Consider the following 22,637-nt stretch of genomic DNA (forward strand, 5'->3'; position numbering starts at 1 on the left):
CCGCCGGCAACACGTGCAGCAGAGCCGCAGAAAATCTGCTGCACCGCTGATTGTGTGGAAGTGTCCACGTGCTAGACTGATGCTCTCTCCTGAACACGTCAAACTAATGTATGCCTGACAAGCAGGAAGAGATAGGAATATGAAAATATGATTAGCCTATGTGCACACATGTATGCATGCTCGTGTAACACAAAAGCAGACCCGATAAAGACAGTGAAAACCACATATAGGGTCCAATTACTGCACTTATAACAATCATCATTTGCTAAAATTTGGTCAGTGCACATGAACGTACTAATTAAAATTATGTATCAATGTTAAAGTAAATTTGACTGAGGGATTTACTGCATGTAGCATCTCCAAGGATGGGTACAAGCAGCACTGATAACAAAAATAGCTTTGATTCTTTTTTAAAGCACAGTTGTTAAAAATTGGTAGTGGGTGGAGGGGTTCTGATAAGGCAGAAATCCTTGTCAACCTTCTGATGGATTGTAGGCCTAATTCAATCAATCATCAGTGACAGGAGAACCACAGTGTGATGAACCTGCTCTTATGTGAACTATTTCCTCTTAAGTCTACATATGGATTATTATTATATTATTTAATTAGAATTTGGGCTTCTGTGTGAATGATCAATCTGGATCAAGCCATCAGGTTCTGTGTCTTGATAAATACTTGATCACATGTGAGAGGAATTCCACATTTGTAAGCAGAGAAGGAATCGCAATCCATGCACTGCACACCATGTTTCAAAGAACAGGTCAGTAGGCACACAACATGCTGGGTAAGCGAATATGCAGCTTGCAAGCTCTGGGGCTGTCAAAAACTCTAAATTACTTCCTGAAAAATTATTACTGGCTCCAAGATTTTTGGATTCAACAAACATCTGCAGACAGCTACTCTTCCCTGCAAAGGCAAAAGGCAGTAACTTTGTTTTTGGTCGAAAACAATTTAATGATATTTTTGGGACACTCAAGACATCCTTTAACATGTGGATAAGTATCTTGAGTCAATTTTGTTGTTTTTTCGAGAGAATAATGGGTTGTCTTAACATTAACTTCCAAAAGCCCAGGAGAAACCAAGGCAGAACACCGTAACACTTTTACCGCTCTTTGACTTTTTTTGTAAACGCTCAAATTGAGTTACGGTACAGGATAGCAATAAGTAGATGGCTATAAGTAATTGTAAATCATCAGAAATATAGACCATGATCACTAAATTTTATAGATGTGTTACTATAATGATTTTGTAAATGGTGTCAACAACCATAATGTGGAAGTTACTGCCTTTTGCCTTGGCGTGACTTCTCACTTTTTGCAGACAATACAAAGGCAGAGTACAGTAACTTCAAAAAAGAGGTCAAAAGTCAACAAGTCAAGTTTGAGCTCAAGATTTTTTTATGTAGATACATTTCATTACTAAAACATATAATTGCCAGATTTCCAGTGTCCTACCTATAATTCATTTGGCTGGACAACTAAAAAGAAAAAAGTCATTTTTCTTAGTTCCACACTCTAGCGAGTTATGGTCTTTTGCGTTTGGAGGGCAGTACTGTGTTCTGCCTTTTCTCATTTAAACCTCTTTAGGTCACACATGATGCCACATGGCTCTACTTTACAGAAGCAGTGTGCTCATTTTATCTGACATCATCGAGGGGCATCGATTCAATACACACATGCTTCCAAATCAACAAGGGTGGGGCTGACCTCTTTGTTCACTGTCTTTCAAAAGTGAATTCCCTTTGTTGAGGAGAGAAAGCACACCACAAACCTTTGTATTAGAGGGTTAGACAATACATAGATGCTGGAGTGCCTTAAGGACCAAACCTAGTAACCCCTATCCTCCTGCCCACTAACACCACATCTCCACTGAAACAGCTCCTTTGAAGTAACCAACATTTTTCATGCTTCTGACATGAAAGGCATGTTTCATGCAGTTCACAGTCGGAGCGGAGCGTTCCACCAAGGCCTCTACCTTTACACACACAGTGGGAACTAAAATATTTATGTGAACTAATGGGGGATGTCAGATATTTTTACGAGCCCCGATGCCCTGCGTTGTCTTTTTGTGACACTTGTAGGTTATGAGTGTTTAAAAGGTCAATTGGTGGTTAAATGGTGGCTTCCCTGGGGAGGACAGTCACTGATCTCACCACCACCACCATCATCAGGAGTTTACTAAAAACTATCACTGTCTCCCTGATCCTCAATCTACTGCAGCCCAACCTGTCAGAGAGTGTATCCCAGAATACAGAAGTGTGTTAGTAGCAAGACTTGAAGTCATTTAAAACTACTGCATCAGGTATATCGTTACAACCGGTATTAACATATAAATATGAAGCACAGTGTTGCTATCTTAATTACTGACTGGATACTTAATCTTGAAATGTATAGCACTGAAATATTTTAGTTTGAAAACAATCTGTCTGAATTTATGTGGTCTGAATTCCCCTCTTTGGAAATTTCAGAAGTCAATTTAAAAAATCCAGTGTGTACATATTTAGAGTTCACAAATTCAGATATACACTAAAATAAAGTCAATCAAAGTTTTTATTCACATTGCTAAGATGTAATAGTCTATACCACACTATCTGTTTATGCATCTCACAATGGAAAACATGTATGTAACTGTTAAGTGAATTTAGCAATTCTTTACATTATTTGCAGTTGGCTGCATTGTCCAGATTAAAAACTTACCATATAGATATTAAACCTACATAAATAAATCCTCTGCAGAACTAAGTCGAGCATACATAAATTGTTTGACCTTCCTATACTTTCAAAGAAAAGCTTATTGCAAATCACTCAAGTTAAGTGCCAAATGCAAGAGATTTGCTTGCTTTTTCTGGTGTTTGCCAGTAAACACTGATAGAAGCTCTGGGGTTAGAGAAGAGACATCATTCTCAAGCAGAGCAATTTTGTTAAAGTCATCTTCGGCATAACAAAAAACAGGACTGATAAAAGCTTTAACATGGATGGAGAAGCTCCATATATGGAGGGTAATCTAAGCAAGCACAGTCATTTTCTTTCTGTCGGAGCACATCTCCTGCGTATGCGGATGCATTAGGGAGAGTGGTTGGGAATGAATGTCTTGACATTAGCAAGTTAATGTGAGTGGTCTGGAATTTTTCTAAACATTTTGCCAAGGACTTGATGTTGGAGAGAGCATCCATTTCTGGTTAAGTTCAGAGGGTCACGGTGGCTCTGAAAGAGGTTTTCTCAAGGACAAGAACATTGGGTGAATGCTGGCACTTCATACTTTTACTGCTTTGGTCTGGGACACTTTACAGGCATCATTGCATTAGCAAACATGCAATATATCAATGTCAGCCTACTTAGGCAACAGGTAATCTTATTCAGCACTAATGCATTTTTTGCTCTACTATAAAATCATCTGCACTGTTTCACTGTTTCCATTTACTCTGAAAAAAGATATCAGCCTCTCATGTCGGGAGAGGCAGAATGAGAGGTAGTTGCCTTGCTCGCCAAAGCAGCTGGTCACCCTTGGCAACAGCAATGATACTTTCCTCCCTCTGACAAGAGAAGGCAGCGTGGTACATATTTACATATTCCACAGGCTGCTGACCAATAGGAATGCATTATCTCAGCAAAATAATGATGTGTGTAAAAGGAGGATTATGGGTGATGATGACGCAGGTGGGGTATAAACTTCCAGACAGTTAAAAGGAACCAGGGCACCAGACAAAGATCTAGAGCATCAAAAAACACTTTAATCTGCCAATAAATGGAGACATGCTTTTAAAATAATGTGGGAAATCACATATAAAATGGGCCAAAAGCCCCTTTTTTTAAATAGTGCTTTCAAATCTCTTACCAAATCCAGTTCACTACAGAGTTATATAAATATCTATCTATCTTTATCTAAGAATATATCATGATGTGCCGACTGTCTCGCTAGATTTTCAACAGAATTTGATAATGAGAACTCTTCAAGGCTACAGATTTAACTTGATTATGAAACTTAACCAACTGGGAATGGAAAAGCTGCACAAGCAATAACAGCGTGTATGTCTAAGTAAGAGAAGGTGCCAAGGAAGGTAATGATAAAGAATCACTTTGGATCAGTCAACATAATAAGACATACCTAGTTTGTTTACCTTTCCCACATAATGTGGGGTTTAGAGCTGCCTCTATCAAAAACAGCACACCAACTGCACTGACAGGTTGTGACCTCCTATATGTTATTCCTGTAAGTAACCATGGCAACGACAGGGGAAGTACCATAGATATTGTTCTATATCTATGGGAAGTACACACTTGACAGGAGCAAAATATGTGCTAATGATATCAGCCAGTCCCAAAATGTCCCAGTTAGATAATAAATGCCGTAAACATATTCTTTGTAAATCTTTACAATCGTTCCCCGAAGGTACCAAGCAGGCCTGCCTTGTTGCGCATTTTCGGCGTGTAGCTTGCTAGCTCGAAGTTTTTTGTTGTTTCCCATAGCGAAGGGATTTTGATAATGGCAGCAGACAGAGAGTGGAAGGTAAGGGGCAAAGCCTGACATCCAGCGCATGGCTTTCTTCCTGGAAATGTACTTCCATTGATCCAGACTATATTTGTGGCTATTAAAAGGTAGAATATAATACTGTTTTATGTTGCCTAACACATTTGCCACCTAACATTCTTTGTGTCTACTTTGCCTGAATCTTGTTGACTCACTCACTCAACCTAGCCTGACAAGCCAGACCCACAGAAGAAGAAGGTAGCGAAACTAGCTGATAGATTAAACTTTTGCCGTATCCGGTCGGCAAAACTCTGAACACATCTTCCTTTTTTAAGAATGATTTCTATGCCTTTCTTTGTTCTTTTCTCAAAGAAAAGCGTAAAAGTCTAGATTTCTAAGCTAACTCAGCCTGTCTTGATAGCATGATTCTGTGTATTGTATGTGGGTGGGATAAAAATAACAGAAAGAGGCCGACAGGTGCGGCTGGTGCTCCGGATCTGTAAACCCCCAGCTGTAAACTCATTGACCTGAGACATCCATCACTAAAGACAACATTCAGTATGCTCTTGCATATCCAGTATTTTCATGTGTTATTAGTCTTTATGACACCGATGCCTTCATGCACTGGAGACACACCTGCAGCAAGCTTGATAGTATCGCTAAGTCAAAGATTCAACATCTGACTCTGGCTCCTCATCAACTCCACCAAGAACCACAGTTACTTACAGGAACTACACTTATAACTATAATAAATCGAATTACTAATGGCATTACTTTTACTATGAAATGTACCCAAACAGAAAGTAGGTGGACCTACTTATCACAATGAAACTCTTCTCTGTATGAGAAATCCAAAGTAATGACCCACTCTCCTCTTCCATTCTTAAATTCTCTGTTCTCTTTTCTCCGAGCTCCCATTTGTCTCACAGCAGCGGCTGCTAGGCAACAGCTCACACCCACACATGCATATTAATACTTATACCATAACAATGTCGTCAATGAAAGCACTAAAAATAAGTTATAAAAGGATCATGTAATATTTGCCTTTAGCTTCACTAGGTCGATGACTATAAGGTGATTTACAAAAATTAAACCGTAATGTGTTACACTTGTTTGTGGATGGGTAAGAAAATCACAGTAACACACTACGCCCGAGCATTGCTCATCAAAATATCATGTTCAAGTCAGTTGGTTTCAGTTTACAATAATGACCTTGTTGAAAACTTGTCCGACTACAGTTCTGTTCTGCCATCAGAATAAAAGCACGAGCACGATAACGTCTCTAAACTCTCAGTGTAGACGAGCCAAACACTGACCCAAAGTGCCTGCAGGGAATCAGATTACATCCATTTAGTACAAACAACTAAAAGCAGGTGCACATGGCTCGACCTCAGGTATTGTTACAGAATGAACGAACAAATGCAGCAGGTGAGTGCTGAATAAAAGGCAGGGCGGAGAAGAAGAAAAGACTTTAGGAAACAGTGCAAGTGAGAGGAAGTCTGAACAATAAAATGTGTTTTAAGAATATCCAGACATACCTTAAAATTCTTTCACACTCACCCAATCATGCATACGCACATACAGGACTAGCACAAGTTCAGACCTGCTGTGAGAGGGTGTGTGTGAGCTGTTTAAGCACCATGTGTGGGAAGACAGACAAGTCCGATTTTCTGCTCTTCCTACTTCTGTTTCTCCAGAATTACACAACAAGGAGAAGAAAGAAACCTGGCATACCGGCCACTTTTTCTGCAATGACTGTCTTTTATTAAATGGCAGTTTATAGTGATGGCTGCGTCACATGAATTTTTCACATGGACAACGCCTTCTGCATTTATTAGTAGTTGTTTTAGGCATTTAGAATATCTCTGGATATTTTCTTGATTTTTTTCTCTCCTTAATATCAGGAGGTAAAACTGTACTCTGGTTTCAACTTTTACTTTTCTTTTTTTTTCGTTTAGATGCACACAAGTATCCTGAGCCCTGTTCAGTAGAGGGTCCAGTCGGGCTAGAAACCAAACCCAAGAAATGCCTGCACCGACAGATAATCAGAAACCTGGATAATTTCATGTATACAGGGGAATAAAAAAAACAAGTTATCTTATGCTCCATGTTATATGTATAAAATCCAAATATGATCCACCCCACGATAAGGAGTTTCATCACCATCATCGTGATCACAGTATTGCGCAACATTACATTTTCCCTATTGCTTGTAAACACAAGGAAACATCAGCTTCCTTTGTCAGTGTTTGGGATTTTCCAAATAACAGTCTTTATAAGACCATGGGAAAGTGAACCAGGCAAAAAATGTCTCTTCCTGTGGCCTTCGATCACTGAGGTGGGATTTGAGCAGCAAATTGAATGTCTGTCTCTCTCAGCTGTCTCTTTCATTCCACTGTGTGCTCTCTCACTCAAATCACAAATTATCTGCGAGTGGCACAACATTCAACAGACAGGATAGAAGTTGTGTGTGAGAGAGAGGAAGAGGGAGAGGGAAGCAACAAAATGACAAACACAGAGAACAGAACAAACAGACGCTGACATGGAGAAACAGAACAAACATATTTGTCTTTATACAGAATAATCCAACACTCTGCTCCTTCTCAGTAAAACACTGACTAAATGGCACAACCAGCCCATCTCCCTGGAATAATTAACAGGAGATCCCTGGCCTACATGAATCTTCTCTGCTAGTTTCCCATCGGCCTGCACAGGAGTGCCAGACTGGCACGTGGACCGAGTGTGGCAGGCAAGAGGCCGAACAGCTGGATGTGTGCCCAGGATACGAGCTTTGTCCCTGCAGAGAGAGAGTGTGCTCCTCTCCCTGATGCCTCTTTGTCAGACAGTCCAAAGCTGCTGCTGCTGCTGCTGCAAGGGCATCTCATCTCCAGTCTCCTACCACCACAGGGTGACAGGGCCTCCTCCATGAGCAAATGAAAAGACTGCACCCAACCTACAGTATATGCCATGCTGCAACACTCATTCACACACAGAAGGAACCCATCATACACTCTCACGTGTTATAGAGCCACATTTAAGGAGTGCAACAACCTGATATGCACTGACTAATTAGGCCTATGGGTTTGTATTCAGTGCATATCAGGTTGTTGGTTAAAGTATTCTGAAAATCCCTTATCATTTTTACACTCAAGCAAAATGGATCCTCACTATCCCTCCTCTCACATGCACTGAGCTAACGTTACATCCCAAAAATCACATTGAAACTACTGACGCGTGTCTTCCAGCAAATGTATTACAATGCAACTAAATGTTTTACTAACCAACTAATATGACATTTAAAAAAAAAAATCCAGGGAATATGATTGAAAATTTGATAAAAAATGCTAAAAAAAAAAAAAAAGAGCAAAATGAAAGAAAAATCCCACCATGCTGTTGAACTCGGGAGCGAATCAGACATTCACCACATCTTGTATTATTTACACTGTTGATACCACCACAAATTCTACAACAGCGGAAAGCGTTCCCTATCTACAAAAAAAAAAATCATGCGTAAAAGAAGGTGTGCCATTTTTGCGCACCGTTGTGATGTTCCTGCGAGGGGCAGCTTTACCTGAATCGGGGTGAATCTTTTATACATTCTTCAAAGTCCACCGTCATTGTTGCGTTTTCTAGTGTATTCCCACTTCAGTCTGCCAATGTCATTGCCCACGGCGCGATGTAGCTTGAACCGTCCGGATGGTGACTGGTGTCCCCTGACGCGCAGCAGTCTGTCGCCCCTCTCCCGGTGGCACCGTGACACAATATGCGAGCTCGGAGCGCGGCAGGCAGATTACTACTACGCTGCTGCCACTGCTGCCGAGACAGGCGAGAGGCGTAGCTGCACCGTGGGGTATGGAGACTGAAAGAGGAGAGGAGAGCGCCGACTAGTTACAACCCGCCGTAACACCTCTAGAGAACCATGGGAGGAGGAAGGCGGATCTAACCAGCTAGCTGAGACTTGAACAAAAGTCTCCCCACATAAAGTCAATTAAAGCAATGTAGGCTACAAAGCTAATAACTGTGATGTCTGTTTCACAATATTTAGAATGATTAAAAGCTCAGTAGATAGAAGCTCAGTCAATAAATGCCGTCACCTCCAAATGTGGGCTACCTTAATAATTTGCCCACGTCTCTATAAAATAGGCATTATGAACCTACATATCTAAAACATTTGACAGTTTCAGAAAAACAGAGTATCTGACGCTTGACATTTTGATAGTCTAAAGAATAATGTCCTTTATATGAAGATGAATTACTTTTGTTACTTTAATCGAAATCAGACTTCTGACTGTTAATTGTGCAATAATGAAGAGAAACATAAGAGCAGTTCGGTCAATGTACTAATTATCGTGCTAAGATTATTTTTTTTTCCCCCAGTCTTTTTTCTTTCTCTTTTCTTTTTCATGTCCTAACCCTCCTCCAGTGATCTTGAACCGGTCTGTTGCTCGTGTTGACTCGGTCTGTCCCTCTCGCAGCTGACCCATCTCCACTATATTATAGTCTCTGATCTCAAGGCAGAGATGGCTTTGCGGCTGGTCAGAGGACGACGACACGCCCCCTCTGTAGATAATAACGCAATCAAAAAGGGACCGACAATCTAGAGTCAAGACCTTATATACTGTCTATGGTCAAGACATGAAGGGAAAAGCGTTTCGCCTAAAACATCTGTGTGGTTTAGAGACTAGTCAGACTACATCATGGATGTATTATGAGAACGCTCTACATGCAGTGACCATGATGTCACATCTAAAAGTGCATATGGCTAGTCTTACACTAACTGAGACGCTGCAACCATAGACTGTATAAAAAAAAACACTGAATGCTGCAACTCAACTCATACTCATGGATGTATTGAGAGAACGCTCATACTGCAACTGGGGTCTCTGATATTCTTCCGGACTACAAAACCCGACCCGGAAATGCGGCTCGTGTTGACGTTCCGTGTGCTTCCGTCGCATTTGGTCAGTCCCATAAACACATGAGTGCTTCACGGGTTTGCAAAAATCGTCCTTCACTGACTCCCCATCAGCAACCGTCGCCGCGGTTTATGTCACAGAACGAGTTGTACCCGTAAAAAGGATTTGTTTTTAAAATGCCACGTGTCATTTTTTTAAAACGCGAACAATATGTCCCCTAATGTAATAATATGCCCGAAAAAAAAAAGAAAAAACCGGGGCGGGGGTTTTTTTTTTTTTAAAAAAAAAAGGGGTGTTTTTTTTGGAAAAGTATTAAGTGTGTTATTCTATGTGTATTATTTGAATATCATTATTTCTGCAGGGGTGTCGTGAAAGTGCCTCCACATCAGCTGGGTAGGAAAGGGGTCCAGGACCACTTGGAAGTAAGTTTTACTGATGTTATTTACTGATATTATCGTGTTGTCTTCCAAACGTGACCTCTTTCTTTCCAACATTAGTTATACTGTAGTCCTGCAAACCAGAAAACAAGCTACTGCTGTGTGAATTACACTCATGTACACCTTTATGAAACTAATGCAATCTACACAACAGTCCTGCAATACATTCCTCAATGAATGCAACTTATAATGTTCAGCTTTTGTTGAAACTGTTAGAGTGGTGCTGATTCAAGTGTATTATCATTTTGGAGGCTGCAGTTTGTGGCGCTGATAAAATGCATTGTTGTTATACTGGCAGGTGTTTCTATACAACCCATTATTTAGATCAGTCTGCATGTTGGTGATCCCTGTCACATGTCACTCCCCATCACCCCTCTCTACTGTCTATCTAATACTCTATTTCTAATAAAGGCATGAAGAGGGCCAAAACGTTATTAGAAGCAAAGTGTACAAACACACACACACACACACACACACACACACACACACACACACACACACACACAGGAGGACACACAACACAGCAAGGAAGATCACACTTTCTATTCACGTCATACTGCTGTGCAAAGCTCTACTTGATATTCCTTTTTGTCTCTGTTTTGATGTAACTTATCTGTTTTTTTGTATCTGTCTGTCTGTGCACAGGATGCAATAAGTAGGCTTAGGCCGCTCAACCCAGTGTCTCTTACAGTCTCCAGCAGGACAGACGCAGGTGTCCACGCCTTATCTAACTCCGCCCATTTCGACCTCCAACGCAAGAACGATAAGCCGCCATTTACTGAAGACATTCTTGTTGAGGCTCTTAATTTCCACCTCAGGCCAGAGCAGATCAGGTGAGTCGGGAGTCCTTAGATGCGTGTGACATTTCAAAAGTTCAACAGTAGAGGTGATCATCAGGTGATAAAACAGGGTCATGCAAATTGTACATCTAGTGTCCCATCTTCTCCTTTTCTTTTCTCACTGTGCTTTTCTTCACCTTCTCTTTTTATTCCATCCAATCCGTGTAGTCACTATTTTATGACTACTTTGGTTTGGACTGCTGAGACACTTTGTGGTATTTAGACAGCAGCTTTTCTGTCTAAGAGAAAGGAAGCAAAGAGACACAAACGGGGAACAAACAGGGCATGGCAAAGGAGAGAGATAGATAGAGATAGTGAGTGATAAAGGGGGGTGAGGAAAGATAAAGTAGGAGCACCAAACATATATTGACACAGACTGAATTAAGACAGAGGAGTGAGAGTGTGCAACAAAGCGAGCCATTTGGGAGATGGACAGAGAAGAGAGGAGGGAGGAAAGGGAAGCTCCCAGCTCCCTGCTAATCCCTAAACCTGCAGAGAGAAGGTTAGAAAGGATTATCCCTGCTCTGCTTTTTGGTCTATAGCTTCCATTAATACACGCACACACACACACACACACACACACACACACACACAGACAGAGATACACTCATCTATCTAAATTGAAATTACCGATCAGAATGTGAAACCCGCTGAATAATATACTGTACAGTATAAACACACTTCTCGTCCTCAGTATCTTCATAAAACAGAATTATGTATGGCCTCCTAACTACCTTATATATACATTGCCAAAATGTTAAACCACCAGTAATGTTCATACACACTCCCCTATATTCATATTGGATAGAAGTTTTCATTCTTGGTCTGTCATGAAAATACATTGTCTGATCTGGCACCCCAAACCGTCTTTTCACATTGTACTTGGATGGGAGAGGTAACCAAAAAGAGTTTTTGTTACAGCAACAATCAGAATATGGCTGCCGCTTCGTAGCTTTGGTATGCTGCCTCCTGAGATAGAGTGCCAAAGTACGGTTTAAACATAGACCTGCACACTGTAAAAAAATAAAAAATAAATTAAAAAAGGGCTAAAAAGGGCCTCCATACCCCTATAATAAATGGCCCTTTTCCAATAAGGGGAAACCATGCCAAACAATGCCCCAGTTCCCAAATGTGTGAGGCCATTCTTTGTACACTGCTAATGCAAATTTAATGTGTGTGTGTGTGTGTGTGTGTGTGTGTGTGTATGGGGTTGGGGGCCAGGCTGTCACTTCACATTGGAGCAGGCGCTGAAGGCAGACGCAAGGGTTTCCTCTGCCACGTGTCGCACCCAATCCCTCCCGGAAACATAACCTAGTTTTTCTGACTGTGCACTGGCATTATGTGCACACATACTGTATATTGTATAGGCTGTACATGCACTGCTGTGTCCAGAAAAACGGGACGCCTGTGCACATACATGGGATGTGTATATTTGAGCATTGTTCTCATAGTTCCATATCCCCATGCATGCTAACCCCTTTGTCCCCTTCCGCTTTCTCTACAACACAACACACTTGCACGCATGGATGAATGCATACTCTTTATACATGCACAGGCATGTGTAGACAAACACTACAGGGTGCTAGGGTGGTTTGTGCGGTCACAATCAGACTAGCACAGCTGGCTGCATCTCTTTGTTCTTTCAGTTTACAGATGTAAGCATTAAAGATTCCCCACTCGTCACTCTATTATTACTGTACAATTAAATGCATCTCTGCGTCATTGAAGGGAGATAGTGTGGAGTTGTACTTTCTTTATCGACCATGAACATATAAAGAATGATAGTGAAACCAGCCAGTAAAAGACAATAGTTTGGTGTTATGTTGCTTAGTTATAATTTGGACCTTTTAAAAAGAAAATGCTGCAACAACAGGAACTCTGATCCCACCCCCTCCTCCCTGGAAGCCCGGTGGTTATGTAACCCATATATTTATTTAGATTGAAGCTCTAAATGTGGGCATACTGTATTTATAAAGACTGGGCATGTTTTTTTTTTTATTGCTATTGGGAATTCAGATTTACTTAGTACAATACCTTTTACATTTTTATATTTTCATCTACATGTAATGTACATGTAGTTTCTATTTGTGAGGCTTTTGAATGTTTGGTTAGTCTGAATATGCTGTAATTTATTTAATTTGATTGAAAATTGTTGCAGCAAAGAGTGACTGATGTGCCATATGCCGTTATAACGTTTTTTTTTTATGATCCATTTTTTATTGTTTTTTATATTTTTAAACCTACAAATACAATTGAACAAGAATAACAACCCTCTCCCACCCCCCACCCTCTGCAGTCAGAAGAAAAGAAAACAAACAAGAAAAACAGGAATCAGAAATCACACCTTGCCTAGTTGCTCTCCTCTACTTCTTGTGCTGCTGAGGTCATTAGGACTGATACTTGTGCTGCTGCGTTTTTCCATAGGTCTATAGTCGATGATTTGGCTTTGTTAATCCTTGCTGTAGAGAGCTCAAGCAGAACTATGTCCAGAAAATACGTCAACCACTGTTTTATACAAAGCGAGTGGGGGGGGAGCCAGCGCTGAGCTATCATTTTCTTGGTTAGCCAAATTTTCTTCTGCCTCCCAAGCAGATGTAATTTAGAGTCGTCATTAAGTAACAAAACAATCGGGTCAGTAGGAATTCAACATCCTATCACATCAGATATTATTGATGTTCTTTTATTCCAAAACTCATGCACCTGTTCACACTCCCAGACCATGTGCAGGAAAGTTCCAGTTTGTTCAAGTTGGCAGAACGTGCAATAGGGAGTGGGAATGACTTTAGAGACGTATCTCTTCTGAGGAGTCCAATATGTCCTATGGCATATGTTGAAGTGGATCTGCTGGTGATTTGGGTTCTTGGAAAAGTGGGAAATGTTGTCCCAAACTGTCTCCCAATTAATTACATTCCCCTCTGGGCTCAGCTCTCGCTCCCATTTCTTTACTATTGGGAGTTCCGTTATAACTTTTTTAGAAATAATTGATTTCAATAAAAGCTGTCAGTAGGCTGTGTTGATTGCTGTAGCACCAGCCATGAAGATAACTGGAATTCTCACTTAATCACTAGTTACAACCAATTATCGCAAGAGCTTGAACAGTTTGACAAGTTAACAACACAGCCAAATATATTCAATCCTTTTTGGGTCAAATTCTTTGTAAATCTCTGTTAAACAACACAAATGTGGTTCATTTTTTTCAGGAAGTTGATTCAATTACATGTGCAGAGCTCTGATCAGAAAGGCCAGTTTCATTCTTCAGTCTATTTTAAGATGTTACACACACTCATACACTAATCCACGCTGGTTGATTTAATCCTACAAGGAAGTTTGATTTGACTGCATTCGAGTTATGATCTATCCCTGCCTGTGTGCTTCTCCGTGCTCAGATACACAGGAAGTGTCCTGTGTTAGCTGAGCCCTCACTGGAGTCGCATTAAAGATCTCCAGCCGCTGAGTCTGTTGTGATGCTAACTGTGAGCAAAGAAGCGCTTTGCTATTTGGGGTTCTTGGCAGACCTTTTAGGGCACTGACAATGGGTGTGCTCGTTTGTAAAAAGCTGCAACGTTGGCATTTTGGACAATGACTTGTGCACAGTTGTTCTTTCTGGCAGTACAAAATGAGAGTATTAACACCATCTGTGTCTGGAGACCGCTTCAATCTGAGGAATGAATGAAACGCTGATGTCTGGTTGTTTAGTTTTTGTCTAAACATCCACCAGAATTCAAATGTTTAATATTATTTTTCTGTGATTTTTGAAGAAATTACTGCACATTAATAATGTCAGACTTACAGTAGAGTTGAGATGTCCAGCTTTTCAGGCCTTAATGGATGTCAGCTTTCACTCTAATGACTCTATTGTCACTCTGCCAGGATCACCCGTGCACTACGCGTGCCTGATGATTTCCATGCCCGTTTCCGTGCCCAGTCTCGGACCTACATATACCGGATCGCCCTGGGAATCTCCCACCACTCTCTGCTTCCCCTCACAGACCACAATCTCTGCTGGAACCTCCGCAACACGTGAGTTATTTCTCCCTCCCCCCTTTCATTCACTCATCCTTCTGTTTGATGATTTCCCTTAAAAAATAAAAAAATCAAGCTCAGACTCAATCCAACAAGTAGGTCCAGACAAACACAAACACGCAGACACACCCTCAGTAAGCTCATGCCAAGCCTTACAGAAACAATGGCATGTTAAACACATGTACCAAGCCAGAACTGCAAATTTGGGCCAGTCAAACAAAGTTGTTTTATCTGAGCTGGCATCCCAACAACAAACAAAGGAGAAGGAGGGAGAGAACGGAGATGGGGATAAGGATGGACAGAGTACAGAAACAGAACGGTGATGGCCTCTTAGCTTAGATGATGTTCTTTTAGCTGTGATTGGAAGGAGGGAGTGTGAAGAATCACATTTCAGAGAGCATACGTATGAGCATTTGTATGCTCTTCTCTTTCCACTATTTTTGGGGAAAAGTAGGGCAAGATAAGCTGGGGGCTTATATGCATGCAGAACAACACCCACGCACATTAACCTGACTTTCCCTCTCCCGTCCTTCTCCTTCTCTCTACACTTATTTCTCCTTCCCTCCCTTTTTCTCTCTCTGGTGTGTCTGCTTTTTTTTCTTCCTTTATCCCTTCTCTCATTTTCAGCATCCATCTCGTCCACCCCTGAGCGTCTCTGCCTCACACAGCCTCTCTCCTCTCTCTCTTTGATCTGCCTCTCCCTCGTCATTACACACACTCCAATTAAATATTAAATCTATAAAAGCCCAAGACAATTGTTTGTTTTGTCTGACCAACACTCGAAAACCCCAAGATATTCAAATTAAAGTGATTTTACAAAGAGAAAAGCAGGACATGCTCACATTTAACAAGGCAGAACCACAAACTATTTGACAGCTTGATAATTCACTTAAACTTGTAATGGCAGATACATTTTTTGTTGGATGACTGGAGAATTAATTGATCGTTCAGCTCTGATCTCCACAAACAAATGGTTAAAAAAAAATTATAAGAAAAAAAATAAACATAAATTAGTTAGCTAATTAGATAATTAGCACTAAACACAAAGTACGGCTGATGATGCTGATGGGAATGTCAGTACTTCCATAGGTATTTTGTCATAAACCACAGTACTAAATAAATAAATCGAATTGAATCTTGATTATATTTGAATCGTATATATTTTCGTTTTATGCTTCAGTCGTCAGACACAAATTACTTATTACTGTGTGCCATTTTCCAACTTTCCCTTGGAAGATTTTAAGCACGAAGTTATGAAAGAATAAACTGTAGGCTGACTTGATCTGGCACGAATCAAGTATTTCTTTAAAAAAAAAAGACACTTAAGAATGAATCAGCTGTCATTTTTTGCAGCACTCCACCATATCTTCATTCAGGACTCATTTTCAAGATTTTAAATTGGTGCATTAAGATTTTAATGAGTGAGTCACTGAGCCCATTTCCCTGCTCGCTGTATCTCTCCCTCTCTCTCGCTCTCTGTCAGATCATATTTAAGCAGTTACAGAAACATGAGACTATACAGAGTCTGAGTATCGGGCCCACTTTCAATTCCTCTCTCAAATGAGCTCGTCGTCAACATGCTCTGCCATCTCACGTGGCAATGTGCGTCAGAAAAGTTAATGTTATATAAGTCAACCAATACATTATTCTACTTTGAAAGCAGTAACATGGAGCCCTGAAAACCTGTCGTACTCCGTGTGTACACCACCTCCCAGCTGCTTGACCTCGCTGTTCAGGCAGGTCACTTCTGGGTCAAGTTTCAATATCACAATGAACCTGCAAAAGTTTATGTAAGAAGTCTGTTGACATCAGCTACCTGTTCTTAACACCCTTAGAAAATCTAGCTTTTTTTTTGTGATCACTTATTAAAGAAAAATGTCTCCTGTTTCTGTCTCTCATCAGGACTCTGGATGTGGGAGCCATGCGCGAGGCTGCCGCCCTGCTGGTCGGGACTCAGGATTTCAGCAGCTTCAGGGCAGTCAACTCCGACATGCCATTTAAAAGCCCTGTGAAGACGCTGGATGTGGCCAGCATAGAGCCAGGAAGCTCCTTCGTACACGCACACTTCCACAGGTAGGCCTTTTATATTTGGGTACACTGATCACAATGGCTACTAGCAGTCAGCACATAGGCCAAGTTAAAAAAAAATGTTTGGCCACTTGGGGGCAGGCAAACAAGCTGTAAACACAACATTGAAATATCCTTGACTTACAAAGATGTTATTGTGAACATGTTAGCTAGGGCTGGGCGATATGGAGAAAATCAGATATCACAATATTCTTGACCAAATACCTCGATATCGATATTGCAGCGATATTCTAGGGTTGAAAATTTGTGCTTTAACCAAATATCTTCACACTTAGATTTTAGATAAATAATCATCAGTAATGTGGATATAATGTCTAAGTGGGGAAAAGGCAAATAATGGAACAGCTAGAACAGTCTGGTAAGTTCTGCTCTCCACCAACTCCTGAGGGAAATATCTGGCTCTGTAGCTGCTAAATGCTCCACTATGTTCGCCAGCTAGATCCTAACTTTGTCAGACTGCTCTTTGGTGCTAGGCAGCTAGCGTACAGCGTGGTGGAAGCGAACCAAAATTGTAAAGTTGCAGGCCGTAAAACCAAAACAGTGAGCAAAAGCTCTATGTCTAGCTAGCTGCGGGGAAATGCAGAGTTAGGTGATAATTCTGTGCAGGTTCGTCACTATGAGCAACCTCTTTTACTAACACATAGTCCTTTCATCCATCATTATTTTAAAATGGTAATTACTGCAGCTTTAAGATGAAACAATGACAATATTTTAAAAAGCTTCACAAATTCAAATTTTATTTGTTTAACATTTTGGGAAATACTTTTGCCAGTATTTGCTTTCTTGCTGAGAATTAGATGAGAAAATCAATGTGAATAGTTGGGGGCATAGCTTGAACCTCTGAGCCCATTGTGCCCTCCCAGGAAAGCTGATCGCTGGCAGGTGAAAAGAAGCAGCAGGCTCTCACAGAGATAGCACATGGCTTTCTGCAGCCTCCCCAGGCCAACATTAGAGTTAGCAGTAACACAGGGGAACTGATTATTCCGGATTTGGAGGGGAAAAAAGCCAAGAAAATAAAGAAATGATGCATGTGCTTTTCCACTCTTGTGTTTCTCAATCTTGCGTCAACTGGTGCTTAAGAAGCTGGCCAAAGATTTGAATCATTTACAGTGCCTCCACTGCATGTACAGCCTTGAAAATTTCCCTTTCAAGCTTCAGTCAGACTCTGTGGCGTGTTTGGTATATATGATATATATATTGTGATATTTAGGTGAATCACAGGTCAAGCAGACTTTGATCTGGACTAAAAACTAATCTTTTCCAATTGAAATGTAAAAAAAATAAAAAGCTTTACTTACTTAAGTGTAAAAAAAGGTGCATCAGTGTGGCCAGGATGGCTGTCGGTGGAGCGGGCGCACATATACATAGGTTCATGCCTCGAAGCAGAAGGCCCAGGGTTCGAGTCCGACCTGGGACGATTTCCTGCATGTCTTCCCCCTCTCTCTCTCTCCCCCTTTCATTGCTTTCCTATCATTAAGGGCGGAAATGCCCAAAAACTAATCTTTAAAAAATAAAAATTTAAAAAAAGGTACATCTTAGGAAGTACTGCTTTATTGTAGGAAAACTGATGTCCAGCTGTGAGTCACGTTGGATCATACAGGTAAAGACATTGAGGAGGCAACATTATCCATAGGAGAGATGGAGGTGGGGCGGCTGTGTGAGAGAGAGGGCCATGTTGGCTTTGGGAGATTACACGTCCACGGGGGTCAGTCTGTGTGCCAAATACCACTTCCATGGGCATTCATTATTTGCCCTGAAAATATGGTGCACAATATGGACATGGGCAGACTGTTAGTAAATGTCACACAGTCCCTTAACCCCAACCCACGTGGTGCATTAACAAGCTGTGAGCATCAGGGTTACAGATCTGTAACATTGTGTATTTGCAAGTGTCCATGGTTGCATTTTTTTATTTTTTTTTACCAAACTAGCCATTAAAGGTCCCATGACATGCTGCTTTTTGGATGCTTTTATATAGGCCTTAGTGATCCCCTAATACTTTATCTGAAGTCTCTTTCCCGAAATTCAGCCTTGGTGCAGAATTACAGCCACTAGAGCTAGTCCCACAATGAGCTTTCCTTCGGATGTGCAATTTCTGTGTCTGTAGCTTTAAATGCTATTGAGGAGGAGAGTGGGGGGCAAGGTGGAGGGTGGGGGGGTGGCCTTGACCAACTGCCACTTTGCTTGTTTGCAAGCCATGATGTCTCTCTCTCTCTCATGGGTGGGCCAAATTCTCTGGGCGGGAAAAGCAGAGAAAGGGGAGATAACCTTGCTCCTTATGACCTCATAAGGAGAAGATTCCAGATCGGCCCATCTGAGCTTTCATTTTCTCAAAGGCTGAGCAGGATACCCAGGGCTCGGTTTACACCTATCACCATTTCTAGCCACTGGGGGACCATAGGCAGGCTGGGGGAACTCATATTAATGTTAAAAAATCTCATAAAGTGAAATTTTCATGCCATGGGACCTTTAATGAAAGCCTGCAGTTGAGTTGTGTGTTTAATTTTTGATTTGGGTTTCTATTCTGTTACAGTGATAAAATCAGAAGGAACTGAGTGGTGAATTGTTGAAAAGCAAAAGGTTGGGCTGAATTTTTGATCCTATAACGAGGAGATGTGGTATGTGGAGCTGATTTCTGTGGAATCTGCTTGACATGAAAAATATATAGATATTTTTTTATCTCGTTGTCATGCAGGATGCTTATGTTATACTCCTCTACAGCCTATGCTTGAAGCCTACACCCTCAAATGTGTGGGCAAGACAATGTCTAAAGTTTTCTTGTCTTGACATTGATAACTCCACAGTGACTGAATGGATTTTTACCATTCAAACTGCATTTGAAAAATCCCTTCGTTCTTTTGCAATTGCGAACTGTGAAGCTAGTCCTTACCAACCCTTTAACAGTGTTAGTTTAAATCAAAAGACCTAGGACCCTGGGAACATAGGGATGACCCCATCTAAACGGGACGCCTTGCTTTTATCATTACACACACACACACACACACACACACACACACACACACACACACACACACGCAGATGCACGTGTGACTGTGCAACATAAGACACAGTCTTCGTCTATCCATGTAAATATACTGTCCATCACCAGAGTCCTTGAGCTAAAAGGCCTGCTGTATAAATCTGTCTTTGCAATCCTTACATATCAAATGTAATCAGACAGCAAGCACTGAGTTAAATTTGCATTTGACCCAATTCTTCCCATGTGCCTGCTTAGTTGACTCTTTCCTCCTCCCCCAAATAGAAAGTCAGACCGTTTTTGGGGGGAAATGGCTGCTGTGACTTAAATGTTAAAACAAACAACAAGAAAAATGTTATGTCAAATTGCAAAAGAAGCAGATTCACATTTCTTTTTATGGCATTACATGTTATCCCGTTGGGCCTAAGCTGCAGTGGCGCATTCAGCATGTGAAATTTAAACAAATCTGTCCTTGACTCTATCTGATGTGTGGCATGAGCATGAATGTCACATCCGCCTCCAACTCTGTCCGCACAGTGGGGGAAAGCATTGAAATATCCGACAAAAGCGAGATAAAGGAGCGAATCGTCTTAACGTTTGCCCTTTTCAGTTGAAATGAATAATTCATTTTTAGAACATGGTTAGGTCTGGTGAAATACATGTTTAAAGGTCCCATGGCATGAAAATTTCACTTTATGAGGTTTTTTAACATTAATATGCGTTCCCCCAGCCTGCCTATGGTCCCCAATTGGCTAGAAATGGTGATAGGTGTAAACCGAGCCCTGGGTATCCTGCTCTGCCTTTGAGAAAATGAAAGCTCAGATGAGTTGTTCTGGAATCTTGCTTGTTATGAGGTCATAACAAGTGAGGTTACCTCCCCTTTCTCTGCTTTGCCCGCCCAGAGAATTTGGCCAACCAATGGGAGAGAGACATCATGGCTTTCAAACGAGAAAAGTGGCAGTTGGTCAAGGCCACACCCCCACCCTCCACCTTGCCCCGCCCTCTCTCCTCCTCAATAGCTAGAGACACAAAAATGGCACATCCTAAGGAAAGCTCATTGTGGGACTGGCTCTAGTGGCTGTAATTCTACACCAAGGCTGAATTTCGGGAAAGAGACTTCAGATACAGTATTAGGGGACCACTAAGGTCTATATAAAAGCATCCAAAGAGCACCATGTCATAGGACCTTTAAAGACATGTTTTAATTTATTTGTTTTCAATAGGTGTCATTCGGATCCACACTCCTCCCATATAGTTGCCCTTGTGGGACTTTGTAATGCTGTATTACATCCAACAACTATATAAGATATTGTTTTGCTTCTGAAGTGACACTTTAAAGGTCCAGTGTGTAACGTTTTTAGTTGTTCTTTATCAAAATCTGTGTTGCCCGTTCACAAACTTGTCCTTTTTCATGAATATTTACCGCCACCACCAATTCCAAGTATTCCTTTTGGCTTGAATATATGATCTCAACGCTAGATGGGAGAAATTCCCACAAATTGGACCTTTAATCCCAGTGGCAATATTTACCTTTCTTTAGTATGGCACATTCAGTCAGTGATGCTTAGTAGTATCATTATAACATTTGATGAGAAGTTTTGGGAATGTGCCTTTAAACCCTATGTGCACCTTTTTTGCCCTATATGGAGACAACACAACATCTCTGATGTTTAATGATTGTATGTATATTGTTATATGTATGTGTGTATATGTATGTGTGTGTATATATGTATGTATATATATGTATGTATATATATATATATATATATATATTATATATATATATATATATATATATATATATATATACACACACACACACACAACAATATACTATATTGTATATTGTTGTATATATAACCAGTATGTTTGTGCAATTTTTCTTCCAGAGCGATACCATTTTGGGAGCTGACTTTCACAAGCAGATCTTTTCTCTATAAGCAGGTTCGTTCCTCTTATTGTCCTCTATTACCTGTAAATGTGTTGTAGTTCATTGTTAGTAAGTAACGCCATCTGCTGGTAAAGACTGGAAAATATATTGATCATAAATAAGGTTCATTCAGCATAAAGGGACCATTAAAATATCCAAGATAAAACATGTTTAGCGATATTTTCAGTATTATCAATGTAAAAATGGTTGCTCTGGCCGTGTGCTCCAGGTGAGGAGGATGACAGGGGCCCTGGTGGCTGTAGGGCGGGGGCAGCTCTCAGTGACCCAGCTGCAGGAGATATTGGAGGTTCGGGACTCTCTTGCCTTCCCTCAGGGCATGGCTGCTCCGGCCCATGGCCTCTTCCTTACCAGGGTGGACTACAGACAGACAGGTGAGGAGGCTGAATTTGATTCAATATCAATTATCACATCATCATACTGTATCATATTATACATCTATTTATTATAAAAGCAAAAAATTTGCTCAGTGGCTTGATTTGCTCTAAATGTCAATAGATTTCATGATTCATTTCATGATTATCAAAATAGTTGCCAATTTTCGTTGGATTGACTAATCTTTTCAGCTTATCCTGCGAAGCACACAGCGTAGTGTAGTTTTAATTTACACTGTCAGTAAGGTGTTGAATTTAGACATGCTTTCTCGGGCAGTTTATTTAAATATTTCAGTCCTTTTACTGAAAAGGTAATGTTTCACATCATGTATTACCTCTTCTTTGCCTCCTCAGACCTTTCACAACAGACATCAGAGGAGCAATTTGTCTCCAGTGGAAACTCAGAGGATTAATTCTATTTCATTCAGTCGTGGTGATAAAACTATATTTCTATACTACTATATGCAGTGGTTGTAATAAAGTTTTATATTTATGTGTACAGTATATTTGTTTTACTTACAACAGAACATGGCAGGTTCACTTTGAGTCAGTGATCCCCCCCCCCCAG

General features: G+C 40.8%; 2 protein-coding genes across 4 annotated transcripts in view; one reads left to right on the forward strand and one right to left on the reverse strand.

Annotated features, from left to right (window-relative positions):
- The window catches only part of LOC120557659 (arf-GAP with coiled-coil, ANK repeat and PH domain-containing protein 3-like), a 60,555-nt gene extending 52,227 nt beyond the window's left edge, over nt 1-8,328 (reverse strand). For all 3 annotated transcript variants that reach the window (XM_039798204.1, XM_039798203.1, XM_039798205.1), the window contains exon 1: nt 8,039-8,328. In XM_039798204.1, the coding sequence (XP_039654138.1) occupies nt 8,039-8,085 (47 nt within the window). In that variant the 5' untranslated portion in view covers nt 8,086-8,328. The remainder of the gene's footprint in view (nt 1-8,038) is intronic.
- pusl1 (pseudouridine synthase like 1) lies at nt 8,124-22,570 on the forward strand. Its single transcript, XM_039796315.1, has 8 exons — nt 8,124-8,317; nt 9,694-9,805; nt 10,466-10,653; nt 14,530-14,679; nt 16,585-16,755; nt 21,637-21,691; nt 21,907-22,069; nt 22,424-22,570. The coding sequence occupies exons 1-8, from the start codon at nt 8,124-8,126 to the stop codon at nt 22,480-22,482; spliced, it is 1,092 nt and encodes a 363-aa protein (XP_039652249.1). The 3' UTR covers nt 22,483-22,570.
- The last annotated feature ends 67 nt before the right edge of the window (nt 22,571-22,637 follow it).

This window comes from Perca fluviatilis, chromosome 4, assembly GCF_010015445.1.
Source record: "Perca fluviatilis chromosome 4, GENO_Pfluv_1.0, whole genome shotgun sequence".
NCBI classification, from domain to species: Eukaryota; Metazoa; Chordata; class Actinopteri; order Perciformes; family Percidae; genus Perca; species Perca fluviatilis.

Excerpts from the sequence above, each read along its gene's own strand:
- pusl1 (XM_039796315.1), top strand. The coding sequence starts at position 8,124 with ATGTCATTGCCCACGGCGCGATGTAGCTTGAACCGTCCGGATGGTGAC. Across the intron at positions 9,806-10,465 it reads GGGTCCAGGACCACTTGGAA|GATGCAATAAGTAGGCTTAG; the intron begins GTAAGTTTTACT and ends GTCTGTGCACAG. Across the intron at positions 10,654-14,529 it reads CTCAGGCCAGAGCAGATCAG|GATCACCCGTGCACTACGCG; the intron begins GTGAGTCGGGAG and ends TCACTCTGCCAG.